At 47.1% G+C, this 20,324-nt stretch overlaps 1 protein-coding gene across 3 annotated transcripts in view; it reads right to left on the bottom strand.

Annotated features, from left to right (window-relative positions):
• Nucleotides 1-19,138, bottom strand: part of Slc22a15 (solute carrier family 22 member 15) — a 63,573-nt gene extending 44,435 nt beyond the window's left edge. The window contains exons 1-2 of one of the 3 annotated variants that reach the window (XM_021157961.3): nucleotides 17,924-19,138; nucleotides 9,427-9,639 (exon numbers count right to left, since the gene is read on the bottom strand). In XM_021157961.3, coding sequence (XP_021013620.1) covers nucleotides 9,427-9,639; nucleotides 17,924-18,010 — 300 coding nt within the window. In that variant the 5' untranslated portion in view covers nucleotides 18,011-19,138. Of the gene's footprint in view, nucleotides 1-9,426; nucleotides 9,640-16,994; nucleotides 17,598-17,622; nucleotides 17,783-17,923 lie in introns of those variants that run through there. The other 2 variants (XM_085835607.1, XM_085835609.1) reach the window with 2 other exon arrangements.
• Between the last annotated feature and the right edge of the window lie 1,186 nt (nucleotides 19,139-20,324).

The raw sequence follows: 20,324 nt of genomic DNA, 5'->3' as shown, positions 1-20,324 counted from the left end.
AGACTAAATAATTTCAACAAGAGCCAGGTCTTGGACTATGCATATGCCACAGGCTGCTTCAGTGTGAAGACTGAAGGGGGAGCTGAGATCGAATCAGTGCTGAGGGGAGTGGAGGTGGGCTTGGAGCTGTACTTCAGCTGCTAGTGAAATGAACCCGGCTTGGTGCACAGCCTGGTGAGTGGCTGGCATGATCGGCCCGTGCTCCCCACCATGGCTGGACCTTTTTCACCAGCCATTAATCTACACTGATGCCAGTCCTCGGCTGGATGGTGGTTTGGAGTCAAGAGGGAGGGGCTGGAAGCCACCACCTGTACCAACCACATCAAGCCATCCCAGCAGACCTCTAAGGTGCCAGGCAGGAGCAGCCTGAGAGCTCCCATGTGGCTCACGTACTCTGGACGAGGAGACAATGTACATAAGGCAGATGCAAGTGCTGTCCCTGACCCTTCCAATAAAGTAAGACTTGGAGAAAAAGAAATGATTCTATGTTTCAGTTATGTCTTCCCGAATCTCCACCAGAAGAGAGGAGTGTGTGACATGACGCTGCCAGGCTCCACCTGCTGAGGGGCAAAGGACTTGTCCCTTTCCTCTTCTCTCCCCTTTCCCCGCTGTGGCTTTCTTCTCCTTCTCTCCTAACCCTGTCCCCTTTTTGTGACAGGATCTCATCTTCAGTCCATGGTGGCTTCAAACTCATAATTCTCTACTCCTTGAATTCTGGGGTTACAGGCATGTTCCACCATGCCCAGTTTTTTCATTAAACATCTCTGTGGTGATGGGAAGCAGGTTCCTTCATGTGGGTTAACAATAAAGCAGGGCAGAAGCCTGGCCTCTCCCACTGGCCAGTACAGGCTTGTGTGTGCAAGACAGCTACCCAGGCCCTCCACGTGTCCAGAACAAATCCCCTAAGTCATATCTCCTCGGAAAAGGCAAGTGTCAAATACCGTTCATAGACAGTTGCTTCCTTGCCTGTCTGCTCTGTGCCTCAGAAGGATCACAGGAGTCAGGGGACAGGCTCCTCCCTTTACTAGCAGTGCACACTGAGCAAGTTCCCTGGCCACTCCAAGAATGCATCACTCTTGTTTCTCTATTGTTCCAAGAGGCACCCTCTAGCAGGTGAGTGGCAGCGGGAAGGTACTCCTTTTATTCGGTCTTCTGTCTGATGTGTGTGTCCCACAGTCTCCCCATAGTCACCTTGCTTGAATGCACTGTCACCAAACTGCCCGACCATATTTTCATTCCTCACTTCTTGCCACTTCAGTGAAGTTAATACACAGCTCAGGAGACTGAGTGGCTGGTCACGTTTCCAAACAAGGGCTTCTGGAGCTGGAGCAGAGCTCAGCTTAGCCCTCTCTTCAAGGACAACAACAAAGTCCCTGCTCTTGGATATGATAGGGATGGATCAGTGGCCTCATCAGTTAAAAATGCATGCTGCTTTTGTTGGGGGCCTGGGTTTGATTCGCATGCACATTGGGCAACTCACAGCTACCCAGCTCCAGCTACTCCAGCCCCAGGGCATCCAATGCCTCTGTCTCTCTGCCTCTCTGCCTCTCTCTCCCTCCCTCCTCTGCCTCTCTCTCTCTCTCTCCCTCCCTCCTCTGCCCCTCTCTCTCTGTGCCCCCTCTCTGCCCCCTCTCTCTGCCCCCTCTCTCTGCCCCCTCTCTCTCTGCCCCTCTCTCTCTCTGCCTCCCTCTCTCTCTCTGCCCCCACCTCTCTCTCTCTCTGCCCCCTCTCTCTGCTCCTCGCTCTCTCTGCCCCCCTCTCTGCCCCTCTCTCTCTGCCCCCCTCTCTCTGCCCCCTCTCTCTCTGCTCCCCTCTCTCTGCCCCCTCTCTCTGCCCCCTCTCTCTCTGCCCCTCTCTCTCTGCCCCCTCTCTCTCTGCCCCTCTCTCTCTGCCCCCTCTCTCTCTGTCCCCCGCCTCTGCCCCCCCCACCCCTGGTCCCCCCTGGCCCTGCCTCCCCGCCTCTCTGCCTCTCTGCCTCTCTGCCTCTCTGCCTCTGCCTCTCTCTGCCTCTCTGCCCCTCTGCCTCTCTGCCTCTCTGCCTCTCTGCCTCTCTGCCTCTCTGCCTCTCTGCCTCTCTGCCTCTCTGCCTCTCTGCCTCTCTGCCTCTCTGCCTCTCTGCCTCTCTGCCTCTCTGCCTCTCTGCCTCTCTGCCTCTCTGCCTCTCTGCCTCTCTGTCTCTCTGCCTCTCTGCCTCTCTGCCTCTCTGCCTCTGCCTCTGCAGGCACCGGCTCTCATGCACACACACACTAGATACACATACACCTATATATTAAAAAATTAAAATAAAACATCTTAAATATGACAGTCTATGCAGGACATGCTTTAAAACTAAGGTTTATATGGAAAAGTGTTTGGAAGCCACTCTGTAATGGAAAGAATATGGACCCCAGGAGAGCAGCTTATGTGGGATACGGTTTAGGGTAAACCCCTTGACACCTGTCTTAGTTGTTTTTTTGTACTGCTGTGATAAGATACCACAACCAAGATAGCTTAGAGAAGAAAAAGTTTATTTAGCGCTTATAGTTTCAGAGGCTGAGTTCATGACAGCAATGGTGGGGAGCATGGCATTGGACCAGTAGCTGAGAGCTCACACCTTGATCATCAAGTAGGAAGCAGAGAGAGCTAACCTGGAATAACACCAGCCTTTGAAACCTGAAAGCCCATCCTCCAGTGTATACCTCTCCAATAAGGCCACACCCCCAAATCCTTCCTAAGCAGTTCCATCAACTGGGACCAAGCACAAAGAAATACGTGCCTACGGGGACCATTTTCATTCCATTGTTGATTTATACACTAGGGCTATTGGGCTATGGAAAACCTATGGTAGACAGCCTCTTACCTATGAGCTCTGAAAGACAGTCACATTGTCCGCCTCCTCATTGTCTCTTCTACCCATGAAACCTTCTGGAGGTTCACCTTTCTACCTCCAAGCTTGGAGCAAAGAATGAACAGTCTCGCCACAGCTGAGTGGCCTGTAAGGGTAAATGGATTTCTGTCCCAGTAGTGGACAGTGTTGCCACCTGTACTACATTATAAACAAAGCAGACAGGCCATGGCCAGCCTTGCAAAGCATCATGGACCTACTCAGTCTGAGGCAACTGGTTAAAAGTTGAGATGCTCCACAGATAGTCATGACTCCAGACATCCTGTAGAGGGTTACACATCGACATTTCCCGACTGTGCAGCAGAGCAGCCCTCTCCCACCTTAGGTCTAGACACACCAGAGGAATGCTTGAGGTGCAGGCTCACTCTCTGCAGGATAATTTGCTCCTTGCAATATAACTCTGAAGGTGGAATATTGATGCTCAGGTAAGAAAGGAACATAGTCTTTCATGTGCCTTTCTGCCCCAGAAAGAAAATAATTACAGACCTATAGTCAAGATGAATGATATAGCATATATACCCAGTTGTGGGCATCTAAGTAGTATCAGTGAGAATGAAAGAGACAGACAAGCATTGCAGGAAGAGATAGAAAGGGACAGGGAGGAAGAGAGGATGAGAGATAGAAACAGAGAAGCACATGGAGAGAACAGAAAATAGGGTCTCAGTATGTAACTCTGGCAGGCCTGGAGCTCACTGTGTAGACCAGGCTAATCTTGAACTCGTAGCCATCTACCCATCTCTGCCTCCTTAGTACCAGCAGCCCTCTCTTGTTTGATTCTCTGGTGGTATTGGGGATTAAAGAAATGCACCATCAGGCCCAGCAAGTCAGAGAACTTATCACAGGAAAGCGTCTCGTGGAAGAGAATAGGGAACTCAGCTTGGAGAATGCAGTGATGGAGAAAACTGGAGCCAGGATGCCAGAGACAAGAGAAGCAGTGAGGGGATTGGTGGGGGGGGGGGGGGGGAAGGAGCTGACACAGATGCAGACCGACAGACAGATGGTGAGAGAGACGGTGACTTACAGATACACTCCAGTGGGCCAGACACAGGTAGTGTAAAGACAAGGCCCATCTGAGCCCTTTAGTTATTTGCCCTCAGGGATGCACTTGCTGGAGAAGCCGCTTAATTCCATTTCTCCATCACCAACCACCTCTGTCTCTGTCAAGGTAGCTCTCTGAGCTCCCACTTGATAACTCCCCTGTCTGTCTGGCCTCAGTCAGTTGTGGAGCGCTCTTTGCTGGGAGCCTCCAGAGGATCAGCACAGGGCCTGATGAGACTGATGGCCTAGTCCCGCTGCCCCGAAGTGGAGGGTCTAAAAGTTCTCTCTCCTACTGTGGAGAGAGTCCTTTCAGTCATGAGACAAGTAATAGTCGCTCAATGAACACTGGTTAATAAAGGTATCCTTCCAGTCAGAAGGGCTTCTAATTATTCATCTCATTAGTATTAATTTCACTCAATTCTACTACAATAGGCTGTATACCTGCAGTGCTGAAGCAAAGTATAGCTCTATTAACTAAATTAAAATATTTAATGGATTCCGTGGGATAGTCTACCCAGGTATCACTGAGGCCCCATTCTCCCTGGCCTATAGTCCCAACTGCTTGCAAGGCTGGAGCAGTAGCCAGCCTGGACTAGAGTGAGTTCGAGAATGGGCAGGGAAATCTAGTGAGATCCTGTCTCAAAATAAAAAGTAAAAAGAAAGATATGAAGACAGCTGTGGTAGAATACTTGCTTAGCATATGCAAGGCCCTGGGTTCAATCCCCAGGACCACAAGATAATCAAGGAAGAAAGGGCTGCAGGTGGTGAACTGAATGGATTCGGAATACACAGAGTAGCTCAGTGCATTTGGACCACGCTCCCTACACTTTGTGTGCAGCAGCTTCTGAGCTAGGCAGTATGGTGTGTACTCTTTACCTACTGGGGTGACCCCATTTCAGTCCTGAACTATCTGAACTCTGGAATCGTCTCTTGTCTGGTGCTTGTGGGAGGGGAGGACAAACAGGGTTCAGGATAGCTCCGAGGAGGAAAGTGCCAGGATTCTCAAGCCTGCAAGGAAGTTTGCCGTGAGCTTCTCTGCTGGTGATAATTAGGTTGAGAACTGTTTACACGTGTAGCAGACTTTGGTCTAAGACTCACTTGCATTACAGTATGATGATAGACTTAAAAGAATGGATCTACAGCTCTCACCCACTTCACACTCCTAGGGGAGACTAAACGGAACCAGGCTTTTCTAGAAAGATGACTGTGACCACAGCTTAGATATGGAGCTGAAAGATAACCTGCAATATATTAAGTCAAAGACACACAGACACATAGGCAGGCAGGCAGGCAGGCAGACAGACAGACAAATATACCTTCTTTCTCCCTCCCCACTTTCTTCTTCTCCCTAACTCTTGGGTATGTGGGCGGGGGGCTTGAACCAGGCCCTTGTGTATGTTAGCCAAGAGTTCTACTATTGGGCCACATCTCTATCCCTCAACAAAGGTGTCTCAAGTACTTTTAAAAATCAAAATGACCCAGGAGGATGTCTACTTTCTAAGGGCAAAGGCACAGGGCAAAGACAAGGTAGAAACACATTTCCTACTCTCCCCCCAAACACTGCTGAATATTATACATGAAACAAACACAAGATGACTCTAAAAAGTAGAAAAATCCATCTAGGGACCCTAGATTTCAATAAATGACACAGAGGAGTGCTCCCCACGTTCTCCAGCCTCATGTTCAAGACTAGATGTTGGCGAAGCCAGCAGGTCGAAAGTAAGACAGGCAGAAGGATCCAAGCTTGCATGAAGGTATTGGCTGAGTACTCGCTCAGCAAGCACTGCCAAGTACTGTTAAAAAATGTTAGTGTTCCTGTAAGCACCCAGTAGTGCTTCTTTTTCTTTCAAATATACTAAGCTGGTTAGGGTGATGCTGTCAGAGTTTCCCTTGAGCCCGAAACTTCCAGTGAAGCAGTCACTTATGGACACCCAGCCAGACCAGCATCATGGTCACCCTACGGCTTGGAACATTTCAGGTAGAAAGAACTACAACCACAGTGGATGCTGAAGCTACAACCCTCCAAGAGGCCGTGTTCAAGTCATGACCAACCAAACTTACCCCTGCTTAGAAAGACTTTGCTTCAGCCATGGCAAGGCTCAGGGAGCCCTGCCCAAGCTGCAGCTGTTCTCACTCAGGCTTGTGATTGGTGAAGCCCGAAACCATTCCACAACAAAGCTGTGCCTGCTAAAGATGCCAGTAGACTCATATATAGATAGGCTAAAGGCAACTCTTAATGAGAGAAAAAAAATCACCCAAATATTTATACAGACAAAATTACCGTGTGCAGCTTTATTATGTAAAACTTATGTGCAAATGGAAAAGAAATGAAAAGATATATTAACTTGGAAAACAAGCAAGCAAGAAGAATCTACCCAATCCTCCCCAAGCTTATTGACAGCTGCAATAATACAATCCTAGGCCAGTCAGTCAGCAGAGAATTACACTGAGTGGAAAAAGTGAACCATGAAAGTCTCCAGCAATAAGAGCCAGGTCTTTATACAATTCTTCAAGTGATATCTCCTAAACATTGAAGTTTATGAGAAAACATCTGTAGTTAGGAGGAGCTACCAAAGGGTGAGCCACGAAGAGAAGCAGGACCGCTCTAAAGGCCAGCAAGAGACGCCGCAGCAATGTCAGCAGTCAGCTGTCATCAGCTGAGGTGTCATCAAATGGTTTGGGGAGATGTTATTGATGGGGAGACTGGGCAGAGGGTAATATGGAATTTTCTGTATTATTTTCTTGTGACTGCATGTAAATTCACAGTTATTTTCAATTAAATTTTAAATTAAAAATAAAAAGGGCACTCCGTTGGTAATCTGGGGGATAATTTAGGCAGTAAAATAATTAAGGGCTCTAATAATCTATAAATCACTAAAGAGAGATCTTCACAGACATACTTTTGATAGATATATAGATCAAATAAACAGACACATGGGCAAAAGGAAAAGATGGCAGCTTACAGACGGAAGCAGGCTCCAGGCCTTGCATGTGGAGGGTGTGCTGAATTAAGACATAATCATTTGGCCACTCACTAGCAGCAGCATCTATACTGGATCACACAAGAATCATGGGTGGCCCCTAAGCTGTGCATGGAGATCTGATAAACAACAGTGACTATAATCTGAAAGTTAGTCCCCATAGTCTTCTCAATTATTAAAAATGAAACAGTAGCTGTACATGGAGTAGGGGAACTCAGATGATTCCTGGAAGACATGACTCAATATCATTAAAGCAGAGATAACTGGCCTGAGACAGGACACATAATACTAATGCAACATAGACAATATTTCAGTTTTTAAAAAGGGGAGGTGAAGTGGGAATTTCTGGTTTCACTGGAGACTCGGTTGTGTCATGTGATCTTTTTCTGGAAACTGTCTTATGGAAGATGTGTTGGTGAAGCAGACACCAGAAAGGATGCTTTGCTGAGAACAGACATGTGGTGTTTTTCTAGAAGCTGTCTGGTGAAAGGGCTTGTGATGTTTTGCTGGAGTGGACTTGAGAGCACTCGATGTTTGGAAAGAGTGTAAGTCTATCCCAATAGACAGTGGACGGCACGCAGGCATTGGTTCCCTTTGCTGAACTTCCTTAGGCTTGCTTGCTTTGCTGAGCTTTGCTTGTCGTGACCTCGTAAAGAGAAAGACACCAAAGAACTTCTGGTTATGTTCCGGCAGCTTCTTTCAGCTTCTGTGGACTCATGGCAATCGGCAGAGCCTTGAGGTTTCTCCTAGGATAGAGACACTGCTCTGACTCATGAGTTGGACTACCGCTGCAGATTCGTGCTAATGGACTGGACTTCTGACCATGAAGATTGGAATCACCCCAAAGAACTACTTCTAAACAGTCCACTTCTCCCTTGATCTATTAGCCATCTTCCTTCTCCCATGGCTTTGGTTGGTGGGCTATAAGGGAGGTTGAAGCATTTAAGGTCCCTTACTAAAAAGTAGGTTTTGAAAACGCTAAGCCTGCAGGGAAGAGTGTGGATTGTATAAAAACGGAGTCACAGAGACCAGGAAAGTGAACGGTCACAAGACCCTGAGCAGCTCAGGATGTTATAGAGGATCCTGGGTTAGATCCGACATATTTAGAAGAGAAAAACAATCCTGTTGTGGGAAGTATTAATCACGTGACACAACCACATGTGGATGGAACACAACTTCCAGCGAGGTATCAATCTGTTAAGTTGGTAACTGAGGTGTAGGTGGGAATCCTCTCTGAAACTTGTGGTCATAATTCTCCTCTTTGTTGTTTTTTGTTTTGTTTTTGGTTGGTTTTTTTTTGTTGTTGTTGTTTTGTTTTGTTTTTCGAGACAGGGTTTCTCTGTGTAGCCCTGGCTGTCCTGGCACTCATTTTGTAGACCAGGCTGGCCTCGAACTCAGAAATCCGCCTGCCTCTGCCTCCGGAGTGCTGGGATTAAAGGCATGCGCCACCACGCCCGGCTAATTCTTCTCTTTGTGAGAGAATGTTACTGTCCTCAGGAAATACTGGAATACTTAGTATGGAAACACTGGTGTGTACAACTTTCAAATGGCTGAAAACCACGGACAGCAACAGCGCTGCAGAAGCAACAGATGAAACCACGGGAAGTTAAGGGCTGGCCTTTTGTTTAAATCAGTTCGTTTCCATCACTCCTCCCCTCCCCCAGTGAAGATAGAACTGAGAGCGTCATATGTAATAGGCAAGCATATGACCTCTGAGTGGTATTCACAGCTCTCTCAGATGGAAATTATTCACAAACAAGGGCAAAAAAAAAAAAAAGAAAATATTAGGCTACTGCTGCCAGTCCAAAGGAAGCTCAGAGACATGCACCGCAGTCTAGGGGCAGACGATGTGTGCCTTCTTGGAGTCAGAATGAAGAGCGCGGACTTCCAAGTTAAGGTCAATCTAGGCTCCAATACCAACACTGTCATTATGAGTTAAGCTTGACCTCGGAGTCTCAGTTTCTCCATCGGTCAAATGAACAAACAGCCAACCCCCACCCCAGAAAACAGCCTGTCCCCACCCCCCAAAATTACTCTGAGTGAGTAAGACAAACCTATAAAATATCACAATGTCTAGTCTACAGCAAACAATCAGCAATGCTAATTGTCTCATTAAGAGGCTCGTGGTGGGCAGTTACCATGGCTGCTGCTGGGCCACAGACATACAAAGACCATCGAATCATGATTTCTTAATGCTGCCCTCAGTAGATGGTTCTCAGCTGCTTCATCTCTGGTGGGCTCTGCAGCACCAGAGTCTCTTGGTCAGCAGCGGCTTCACAGAGCAGGTTCCCTGCTTACAGCGGGGAAACCATCTGTACTTTATCCTGTGCAGCCAAGGGGTCTTGGGTCTCCATACAGCATGGGGCTGAAACATAAACTCTGGGGGTCACAGATAGACCGCTTGCACGCTCTTGCTTTATTTACATGGCTTGTCATTCACTGTGTAAAGGACTCTACAGTCAGTGCAGGCTCTTTCAGAATTGATAACCCTTTGTCCCCTGGCCCGTTTGGTGGCCTGCTTACCTCAGAGGCGATAGAGGTGAAGCTGTTGCTGAAATGCACGTGCTTATGGATCTCACTGCCATTGGCGGTCAGCAGCCAGTCCCCGAAGGCCTGGCCTTTGCCCAAAGTCTGGTTGCTGTGGCTCTGGTTGGGCAGGAGATCCGCCATGTCCCAGTGGTATGCTGGTGTAGCTCCAATCAGTGCAATGAGGATGGCTTCTGTGGCCACATAAAGCTGGAAGGAAACACACAGAATCAAACGCTGCAGACAGGCACATGAGCGTAGGAAACAAGGGAAGCCTGCTAACCATGATAGATATAGTGGTTGGGCTGGGGATGAAGCTCTGGTCCAGGGCTGGCCTAGCACTGCCTAAACCATGTATGCTGCCTCCCTTCCATAGTCCCAGCACTTAGGGAGTAGAGGCAGAAGGATCCAAAGTCGTCCTCAGTTACACAGTGAGTTCAAGATAGCTAGAAATGCCTGCTGAACTTACTTGCGAAAACAGAGAAGAAAAGGACAAAGAAGACAGGGAAGGGAAAGGGCTGGAGAGATGGCTCAGCAGTCAAGAGCCCCAGCTCTTCTTCCAGAGGACCAGGGGTCATTCCCAGCACCCACATGGCACCTTACAACCATCCATAACTCCAGTTCCAGGGAATCCCATACTCATGGGCACCAGGCATGCATGTAGTACACATGCAAACAAAAACATGAACACACATAAAGTAAAAACAAATAATCAAAGAAGAAGAGGGGGAAGAGGAAGAAGAGAGGAGGAGGAAGAGGAAGAAGTGAAAAGGAGGGTTGGGGGGCGGCGGCTGGTTCTTCCTTCTGTGTTTTGTTTTGCTTTGCTTTGTTTGGGCTACAGAAATGGACCACATCAGAAGCCAGGAAGAAAAAAAAATGAAAAAGCACCCATGTTATGAGAGGCCATCAGCAGTGCACTCACGGAGCACTCTACTTCCTTATACAGTTTTCCTTCCATAGCTGCAATGTGTCTGATGCTGTGGGCTTTGTGTGATATTGTCCAGCACTGGCGTAAGGCCCACATTGCTGGCTCTGGTTTAAAGGATTGATATTCCAGTTATTTTCTTCTCAGCACAGTGTTTTCAGCTCAAAAAAAAAAAATGTTCCTGGGAGCCTGGAGGTTCTTGGCTTTGCATTCATGATCTGAAGGTGTGGTTTTAAAATGTGGCGTGCAACTCCTAAGACTTAAAAAGCTTCAAAATCTCAGGCATATTCAGGTTGCAATTTGTAGCTAAGTTTAATCTTTGTTTACTCTAACCATAACTGTCCACTAACGAAGAAAAAATTACAGCAGCAATTCACATGCCATCTGCTGACTGCTCTCCATCTTGTGGCTTCTTGCAGTTGGGTTTATGGGGTGTTGAGCCCTCTCAGACTTGACTGATATGGACATCTGTTTGTGTTAGCTCTCATCGCTGAATGATTATTTCAGATTTAACATTCACTAAGAAAGGACGTAATTAGTCTGCATGTTAAGAAGATCTTATTTCAAGGAAACAAGACCCCTGTTAACTTTGAACTTGGTCTTAAAATAAACAGACTAAGTGTCTAAAAGATACAAAGCATGTGATTTCTATCATTGTGTGGCCATGAGGGCTGACCAGGCACATGGAAACAGGGAGTCTGCTAGAAGATTCCTCTTCTGTCCACTGAAAACTCTAGCTGGGGGCTCTTTTTTTTTTTTTAAGATTTATTTACTATATGTAAGTATACTTTAGCTGGCTTCAGACACACCAGAAGAGAGCATCAGATCTCATTACAAATAGTTGTGAGCTACCATATGGTTGCTGGGATTTGAACTCAGGACCTCTAGAAGAGTAGTCAGTGCTCTTAACCGCTGAGCCATATCTCCAGCCCCGGGGGCTCCTTCCACACCTTTCTGCAGGGGCATGTTCAACTAAGCAGATAAATAGAAGAGCCAACAGCACAGCCATTCATCAGTGACAGATGGTGGAATTAGTTATGGAAAGAGAAAGAAGTCATGATATTTTGTGACTAGTATTGGAAACGAATGCAAAAGTTGGGCTGTGATTTCTTCCCTCTTGGTAAGGCCGAGTGGGCACAAGGCTATTTTGCGTTGATAGACTGTGGAACTTCTGGGAGAAGGGCAAAGGTACTGTGGGTCCATAAGCTGTCAGATTTCTGATAAGGTACAAAGGAAAATCTGTTCCTAGGCTTGCATATTTCCTGTACCTTATTTGCATGCTATTAAGGACATTTTAGAAGAGGAGGCAATCAGCTTATAAAAATAAAAACCTTAATAATCACAAGAACAAATAGATTACATATCTAGCAGTAGCTATAATTACGAAGCCACTTTCATCCACTTAGTAACTGCCCCTCTGATTACAATCTGCTGAAATTTAATTGATGGGTATAAAGAAATGAAAAACATGGGCCAAGGGAATGCAGGAGATGACTCAAATCACAGCCTTTCATCAGGCAAAACAAACCAGCCACGCTCCCTCTCTAACTATCCCCCCTTCTACCTCTGTGTGTTCTGTTCCTTCCCCTGGAGGCACCATCTCCTGTCAGCATCGTTAGAATGCTCTCATTCTCTGAAAGTCCGCTTCATTTACCTGCTTCCATTCTGACTCAGCTTCCTCTCCAATGGCCCAGAAGTTCTGTTCATGTACATTTGTTATGTCTGATTCATCTTTGGGCTTCTAAAGTAAATAAACCAGGGTCCCCACACTCAACAAGGGGATGAATAAATGACCAAGGAGGACACTAGTAATAATAGCACATGGTTTTATAATGTTAGCTATGTGCCATTCCTAGTCTAGGTTTCTGTTGAATGCATGTTAGCACATAATGCTTTTATCTGGATTGTTCTAGGACAAGCAATATTCCAGATGAAAGAGGAAATGCCCTAAGGGGTCCTCTCATCTGAGTTTTGCCTCATCCTGATGGTCACACAGTCCTTGGTATGTACTACAATTTGGGGAAAGCAGTTCAAAATGAATGGGTGGTAGAATCCAGTTAATCAGCCTTGGGAAGCAGTGTGCGCTCACTTCATCCCTAGCCATCAGTAAGAATAAATAACACACATTCTTCATCCTCTCTCCCTTCTCTCTCCTCTCACAATGTCTCCTTGGCCCCTTTATGGATAAGCATGAGTGTGCATGATGTGTCATACACACACACACACATTCAAGGTCCTTAATACATATGTGTTCATCATTTTATGCTAACAGAGAGGCTAACATGTGGGACTCTTCTATGCAGTGCCAGTCCATGTTCATGCTTGGTTTTCTTACTCATCAGGGAGACACAGTAGGCAGGTAGCAGCCATGCTGTGTAATAAACGTTACACAAGGCACCATGAGATTAGGTCAGAGAGGTAAGGTTCAAAGCCCATGAAATGTCAGTCTTCCATCCAAGAGGCACATCCTGGGGTTACATGGTCATATGAAGTCAAAGATGACACAACCATCCATGGGATGTACCACCCACCCAGAACATGCAGGTGCTTTTTCTTGGTTCGCCATTTTTGACCGTGACACAGTTTACATCCTCTTCTGTCCCCCAAAGAACCAACGTGGTCTCTCATCATTTACTGCCACTCTGCATACCATGTATCCATGCACCCACATTTTTGTCTAATGAAATCACACCTACCAGCAGATGGACTTTAAAGCCACAATGAGAAACCACTGTCTAGTCTCCTTCTGTGTCGAACTAACAACATCTTAGATAAATCATTATCTCCTTTGGCTCCAGCTCCAGGGAAGAACAAGTGCCCCAGATGGCTGGACTCCCTTTCCAGCCCCATCCCCACCCGCCCCAGTGTAATTAAAATTACAAAAATGACCCAAGGGTATTGAAAATTTGTTTCTGAAAGTGAAGGTTTCTAAAGTAATTTTGTAGTAACACCATTATGGGCTTTCATAAGGCGTCTGGGGACACCATCGCAACCCTGCACTGTGAAGTCATGGTTAAGTCTGATGTTTACTTTGTGAGTTGGAACAAGATACAGAGCAATTAAAAACCATTCAAGGTTTCCCGTAACAGCAAAACCAAGATGAGAGTGGGGTCACCTAACTCTATGGACAGATCATTTTCAAGGGAAGATAAGGAACAAAAATCAAAGTTGATTTCATTGCCGGCATTGCTATTAGTCCTTTATGCACTTAGGACTCGATTGTTTAACTGGTCAACCAGAAACACTCTGTGAGTAAGCCCGGAGTCGTGAAAGCAAGACCACATGCCCGGTCTGGAGCATGTGAGCACTCTTAGTTATTGAGTGAGTGTCTTACTGATAAGGATGTATTTGAGGGGTTTTAAATGTGGGACACACACATTCTAAAGGACTGGTGCCTCTTCTCTCAGTTCTAATCAATCTACATTGTATCACCAGCTCAGTCTCCTGAACTCAACAAACTCTTCTGGTCAAAACATACTAATGGGTGCAGGAGTATTTTCCTATAACCCAGTTGCTCTCTAGTTTGCATTCAAGCTTTCTGCACTCACCACTCAGGTATGACTTACCACGCTTAGCTACACATCTCTAAACCTCTTGTCTTCTTGCAGTACAACTGGATATTAATGTATGCCTCCGTCTAATGCACTCCCATCTAACTAGCCTCTCTAGAGGGTCCAGTGGAATACTTCTCTACTGAACAGCAAGCTTGTACAGTACTATAGGAACAATATGTACCAGGGCTTCCCAAACTTCAATAGGCAGATCGTGATTAAGGGATTTGTTTTAATGTAGTATATGTGTGTATGTGTCTTTGTGAATGTATGCCACATGGTGTGTGTGTGTGTGTGTGTGTGTGTCAGTGGAGAACAGAAGAGGCTGTGGGGACTCTGGAACTGGCTGCAGGTAGTTATAGGCTGCTTGATAGGGTTCTGGGAATCAAACTCAGGTCCCGAAACATCACACTATGGAGTTTGGAAGAAACTGAGTTAGCTTTAGGTTATTTCCATGGGACCCTAAGAAACGTGCTATCTGATCCCCCTCCTCTGACTGGGCTATCATTTTTTGTTAAGAATTCCTTCCCCCAAGCTTTGCAACACCCACAGCAGCCTCTCTTTACTTATTCCAGTATGACATAGACAACTTTTCCCTGTAAGATCAGCAAGGACTTAACTCCTGAGCCATCTCTCCAGCCGCACCTGATACACACGGAAGCAGAGATAGGAGGTATTCTCTGCTTCTGCAGCAGTGTTTTCCTATCTAAAATTACCTTCAGGTTTCTCTCTAAACCTAAGCTTCAAGTTCAGCTGCGCATCTTTCTGAAGGCTGCAGCAAAGCCCAATCTCCTTCCTTCCTTTCAAGGCATTGGTTGGGGTGTATTTTTCACTGAGGGAAATCGTACTTTGTATAACTATGGATAGAGTTAAACACTAACTTTCTAAAGAGCTGTAAAGAAAGTTACATTCATGCACCATCTAAACCCTCTTTGTACCACTATGGCAACAGCACATCATATGTATGTTTAAACTGGTTCCTTCCACAACAGTAAGGCAGAAAGGCAATCAAATCCAGCAGTTTTGGGCCAGGCATGGTGGGGCAGGCCTTTAATCACAACACTTAGGGAGCAGAGACAGTAGGATCTCTGTGAGTCTGAGGCCAGCCAGGGCTACATAGTAAGACCTTGTCTCAAAAATGAGCATACAAACAAACAAAACAATGATTCTTTTTTGTTTGTTTGTTTTTCGAGACAGGGTTTCTCTGTGTAGCCCTGGCTGTCCTGGAACTCTCTCTGTAGACCAGGCTGGCCTCGAACTCAGAAATCTGCCTGCCTCTGCCTCCCGAGTGCTGGGATGAAAGGCATGCGCCACCACGCCCGGCTGATTCATTTTTTAAAATCCTACTACTTACTAAGATCCTGGAAAAATCTTTTATCAGTCCCCATTTCTCTCCTTCAAGCCAGATGAGGCTCATAAGAGCACAGAGAGGACGTTCAGGAAGAAGTGTCTGACATACTTGTGTAAGTGCAGAGAGGCTGCTCAAGGGTGGATTAAAACTTAGGGGAAGGAGTGCTTAAAAGCAAGAGCGGTCAGGAGGGAGAGCAGAGAGCACACTTCTTAGGCTGCCATGAAAATACCCCAGAACTAACTCAGTTCCTGCCAACCTCTGCCATGTGATGTTCCTGAAAGCGCTCTAGGACTATCTCTGCCATGTGATGTTCCTGAAAGCGCTCTAGGACTATCTCTGCCATGTGATGTTCCTGAAAGCGCTCTAGGACTATCTCTGCCATGTGATGTCCCTGAAAGCGCTCTAGGACTATCTCTGCCATGTGATGTCCCTGAAAGCGCTCTAGGACTCTCTGCCATGTGATGTCCCTGAAAGTGCTCTAGGACTATCTCTGCCATGTGATGTCCCTGAAAGTGCTCTAGGACTATTATTTCCCTTATGCTTTTACTCACTAGTTTCTTCTAAATCAATTCAATTTCTAAACTTTTATTACATTTTTATCCACTGCTGGGGGTGGGGTGTGGAGGTCAAAGGATAAGTTTTGGGAAAATCTGGTTCTCTCCTTCTACCACGTGGGTCCAGAGAATTGAACTCAGGTCTTCAGGCTTGGCACCACACACCATACTTGGCTGAGCTAGCTCACCAGCCCTCAATTCAAATTTTTTTGGGGGCCGGGCGGTGGTGGCGCACGCCTTTAATCCCAGCGCTTGGGAGGCAGAGGCAGGCGGATTTCTGAGTTCGAGGTCTGCCTGGTCTACAGAGTGAGTTCCAGGACAGCCAAGACTACACAAAGAAACCCTGTCTCGGAAAAACAACAACAACAACAAAATCAAAAAATTTTAAGTAAATCAACATAAAAGTACAATCTGTTATCAATACAGCTATCCTTTGGCAGATGGAACTATTAAAGATGCACTTAATATTACAAACTCAAGGATAGCCTGGGATATCCTTGGGTTGGCAGGAACTGAGTTAGTTCTGGGGAAGGGACACGGCAACCCATACAGCCCACACCTACAAGATAAACAACCATCCATTGCCAATAACACTTGAAAACTTGGCAAATGGTGACCATAAATCAACCAACGGTTGCTGAGCAAAAAGATCATGGGCTTGGAACTCTTCCTTAACAAACTACAATGAACTAGGTCAGCCATTAATAAAAGCATGGGAGGGAGGGGAAGAAGGTATAGGTCAGCAGTAAAGCTCTCGTCTAAAAAGCACGAGGCCCTGCATCTCCAGCTGGCAATGAGGCGATAAAAGCCCAGGAAAATTAACAGGTCCTGACCCAGAATACTGGCCTTCTCAGTGCCACACTCAAGATTTTATTCTAAGTTGGCAACCACCTGGTTAGGCAAATAAGAAGATGCTAACACAAGAAGTGGAGCAGAGAAGTGGCCAGACAGATTGCCAGGAGAGGGGATAAATACTTGGAACTCCTGGTTAGATGGAATATTGTCAAAGAAACCATTATACATGAAGACCAGACACTGCAGTTACCGTTCTAGCTCTCTATACTAAGTCTTATTCTGCTAAGAGAAAGGCTTCCAAGTATCACCACTTGAACTGCTGTTCTGCCTGGTGCTGAAGTCAACTGAAGATTTTAATGGGGAAAGAGAATCAGTAGATTAAGTTTTACCTTACTGCCTCTCTTCCTGCCGCAGCATCAACGCAACGTTGAAGCAACTTGTGGGCTCTGGTTATAACGGCGGCCAGCCAGGACTTCCCTTGGAATAATATCTTAACTTACTTAGCTCAGCTGTCAGCTTCACAGTGTCAGTGTCACAGACCACTTCATCCCAGGAATGCGAGCCGCCTCCGGGACAGGGAGCTAGCTTCATTTTCTGGCCCTGGTGATAGGGACCAAACCCAGAGCCTTGCACATCTAGGGCTTTACCACTGACTGACCTGCTTCCTAGGGACAATCTGAGCGGCTCAGGCTGGCTTTGAATTTGCTTAGAAGAAGAACCATCCTTCTCCTGCCTCAGTTTCCATAGTGCTAGGACTACAGGAATGAACCTCTTAAAGAGCCCAAGGACTCCTAGAATCAAGAGTTTTAGGTTGAGGTGTGCATTTGGGTTCTGAGAATTCAATACAATGAACCACACCGTGTGGATGGTATCATTTCCCTAGACCAAAGCTGGCCTCGGAGCTTAATAACCCAGTAGAACTTTAACTAGAGAGAAATAAATTCCCGTGGATGGAAAGCCCCTTTAATAGGAAGCCTCCCTCAATCTCAGAGAGGGCTGAAGGAGGCCATACTAGACCTGATCTTTTGTGGGCAGGTTGTCCATGCTTTCTCTGTCTCAGAGTGCAAGGGGTTAGGGTGCCGACTCCTTTTGATCCCGGGTAATGGGTTTCATTCATCTTTCAACTAGCTCTGGCGGCAAAGTGTCAGTGCCAGGCTCTGGGTGACAGCCTGGGAGAGCTCAGTGGCTGGCCCGCCACCGCGCGGCGCCCGCCCGCCCGCCCGCCCCCTCCCTCCCTGCGCTCTCGCGCCACACCTGGGGCCAGGCTGAGCTGAGAGCGCCCCGGGGGCCGGGGGAGCCGGGGGAGCCGGGGACTCACCTGCAGCAGCACAGCCAGCAGGAAGCACAAGTACATCTGATAGAGGCCCATCTCGCCCACCGCCTGGAACGCCTCCTCCACCTCCATGGCGGGATCGCGCCCGAGGACCCGGCCGCCACCGCGACGGAGGACCTGGCTGCGCGGTGGCTGAAGATCGGGCGACGGAGCGACCGAGGACTGAGCCGGGCGGGGACGGAGGGCCGAGCGGCGGGGACAGGGAAGGAGGACCGGGCGGACCGCGGCCGAGGCGGGGACAGAGGACTGGGCCGAGCCGGGGGTGGAGAACCGGGCGGGGCTGGGGCCCAGGCGCAGGCGGGACCCTGCAGACGACCGGGTCCCGGGCGCGGAGGAGATGCGATGCTGGTCGCCCCGGCGCGGCCTCCCCGCTTCCTGTCAGAAGTGACAGGAATTTTTGGCGAGCGGTTGGCTGGCGCGCGGAAGGGAAAGAGGAAGTGGGTGCGGCGCGGGCGGCCACGGAGACTCACGGGAGGGGCCGGCAGCTCCACGCCGCGTCCCGCGGGGTTCGCCCCTTCGCACAAAGCGGTGGAATGCTGGGGCGCTCAGAGCTCTAGAGCCTTCCGAGAAGAGGGCCGGAAGGCATCTGTCCCTTTCCTCCTTTGTCTTGCCTTAGGTACACAGGGTCAGATGTAAGCTTCGCGCCTCGAGACATGCACTTAGTAGTGCCCACCAGGCCCACGGACAAGGGCAGGGGGTCATGGTTGTCACAGTCTGTCAATGGAGTTTGGCACAGGGCTGAAGAGGTGTGGGGACAGATTACTAGTGGCCCCACTCCTAATCCTGTTTTGTTTTTAAACTATTGCAAGTATCTAAACCAGCATATTTCAATCTGTGGGTCAGGACCAAAGACCCTTTCACAAGGGTCAGATATCAGATATTTACATTACAACTCATAACAGTAGCAAGATTACAGTTATGCAATAACAAAAAATTATTTTTATGGTTAAGGGGTCACCACAACATGAGGAACTGTGTTAGAGGGTCACTGCATTAGGAAGGTTGAGAACCACTAATCTAAACTATCGCTAAGTTTACCTTTGCTTTCTGTTGGTGTGATAATAGCATGACAGAAGAAACTTAGGGAGGGAAAGAGTTTATTTGGCTCACAGTTCCTCTCAGAGCCCATCATTGCTGGGAAGTAGAGGCACCAGGAACTTAAGCAGCTGGTAACATGGCATCCACAGACAAGAACAGAGGGCAGTGGTCTGATGGATGCCCTCACCAGGGATCAGCTAGTTCCCTCCCTCATTCATTCAGACTAGGACCCAACCTATGAAATGGCCTCACGCATATTCAGGGGGGCCTTTCTAACTCAATCCAATTTTTAAACAAATTCCCTCAGAAGCATGTCCAGGGCCAACCTACTCTAGACCGCTCCTCGCTGAATTGAATGAATGGGAACTTCCTTCGCAGCCGAGGCTAGGTTTTGATCATTAAAACGAATCTTCCCCTGAATATAATACAGAGTATAATGGATGACCAGGAAGCCCCCTTGTCTTGCAAGCATCCTTGTTGTGCTTCCACAATTTCCCATTAATTATGTCTGCTGTTTATAACTGCCCTTTAGTGGTCATCTACCTAATTATTGTAATAAAATGATACAATGTTGACTATGGCAGGGTTGGAAGCAGCCAGTGTGGTAGCCACAAAAGATGAATTGGAAAGTGCTTAAGCCAGTGGTGGTGGCAGCAGCCATAGAGGCAGCACAGACCTTTGATTCCAGCCCTGGGGAAGCAGAGGCTGGGCTCAGCTACAGAGTGAGATCGCTGGCAGTCAGGACTACAAAGATAAAGCAGCAAGACTTCCCTTTAACCATGTGGATCTAGCTTTCTTGGCAGGCAATGCTCTCTGTAAGAAGAGGGGGAGGGGCAGGGAGGAGAGGGGTCACTAGGCTTTGTTTCTTATTAAAGAACTTTTACTATTTTTTTTTCTAAAAATGTTTCCATTTTTATTTACGACTGTTTTGGGAATAAACGTGCTCATTTTGCCCTCCTAGACCATGATCTGGCTGTATTTGCACCCCAGTTTTCGTTATTTTTATTATGACATGATTTGTTTAGTGTTACATAGTTATTTATTAAATAATTCATTATTTGTTTTGCATTTTTCCCACGTTTTTTTCTACACAGAAAATATTTGAATATAAAATTGTAGTTCACAGACTTTGGAATTTTTTTTTATATATATTTTGTTTAGCTTTGTTACTTTGTGATTCTTTTACTAGCTAGATAGCATGAGTGTTTATAGCTTGTTGGCTTTCAACACTTTCTCTCCCTACCCATCTTTGATTTATTTGAGATAAGTACTGCTGTACCCCAAGTTGGCTTCAAATTTGTTATATAGCCAAGGCTATCCTTAAACTCCTGATCTGCCTGCCTTTGTC

The sequence above is a fragment of the Mus caroli genome, unplaced genomic scaffold, assembly GCF_978045245.1.
Source record: "Mus caroli unplaced genomic scaffold, Mus_caroli_1 scaffold_3, whole genome shotgun sequence".
Lineage (NCBI taxonomy): Eukaryota > Metazoa > Chordata > Mammalia > Rodentia > Muridae > Mus > Mus caroli.
Note: the sequence above shows the minus strand (reverse complement) of the source record. Positions and strands in the feature narration are given on the sequence as shown.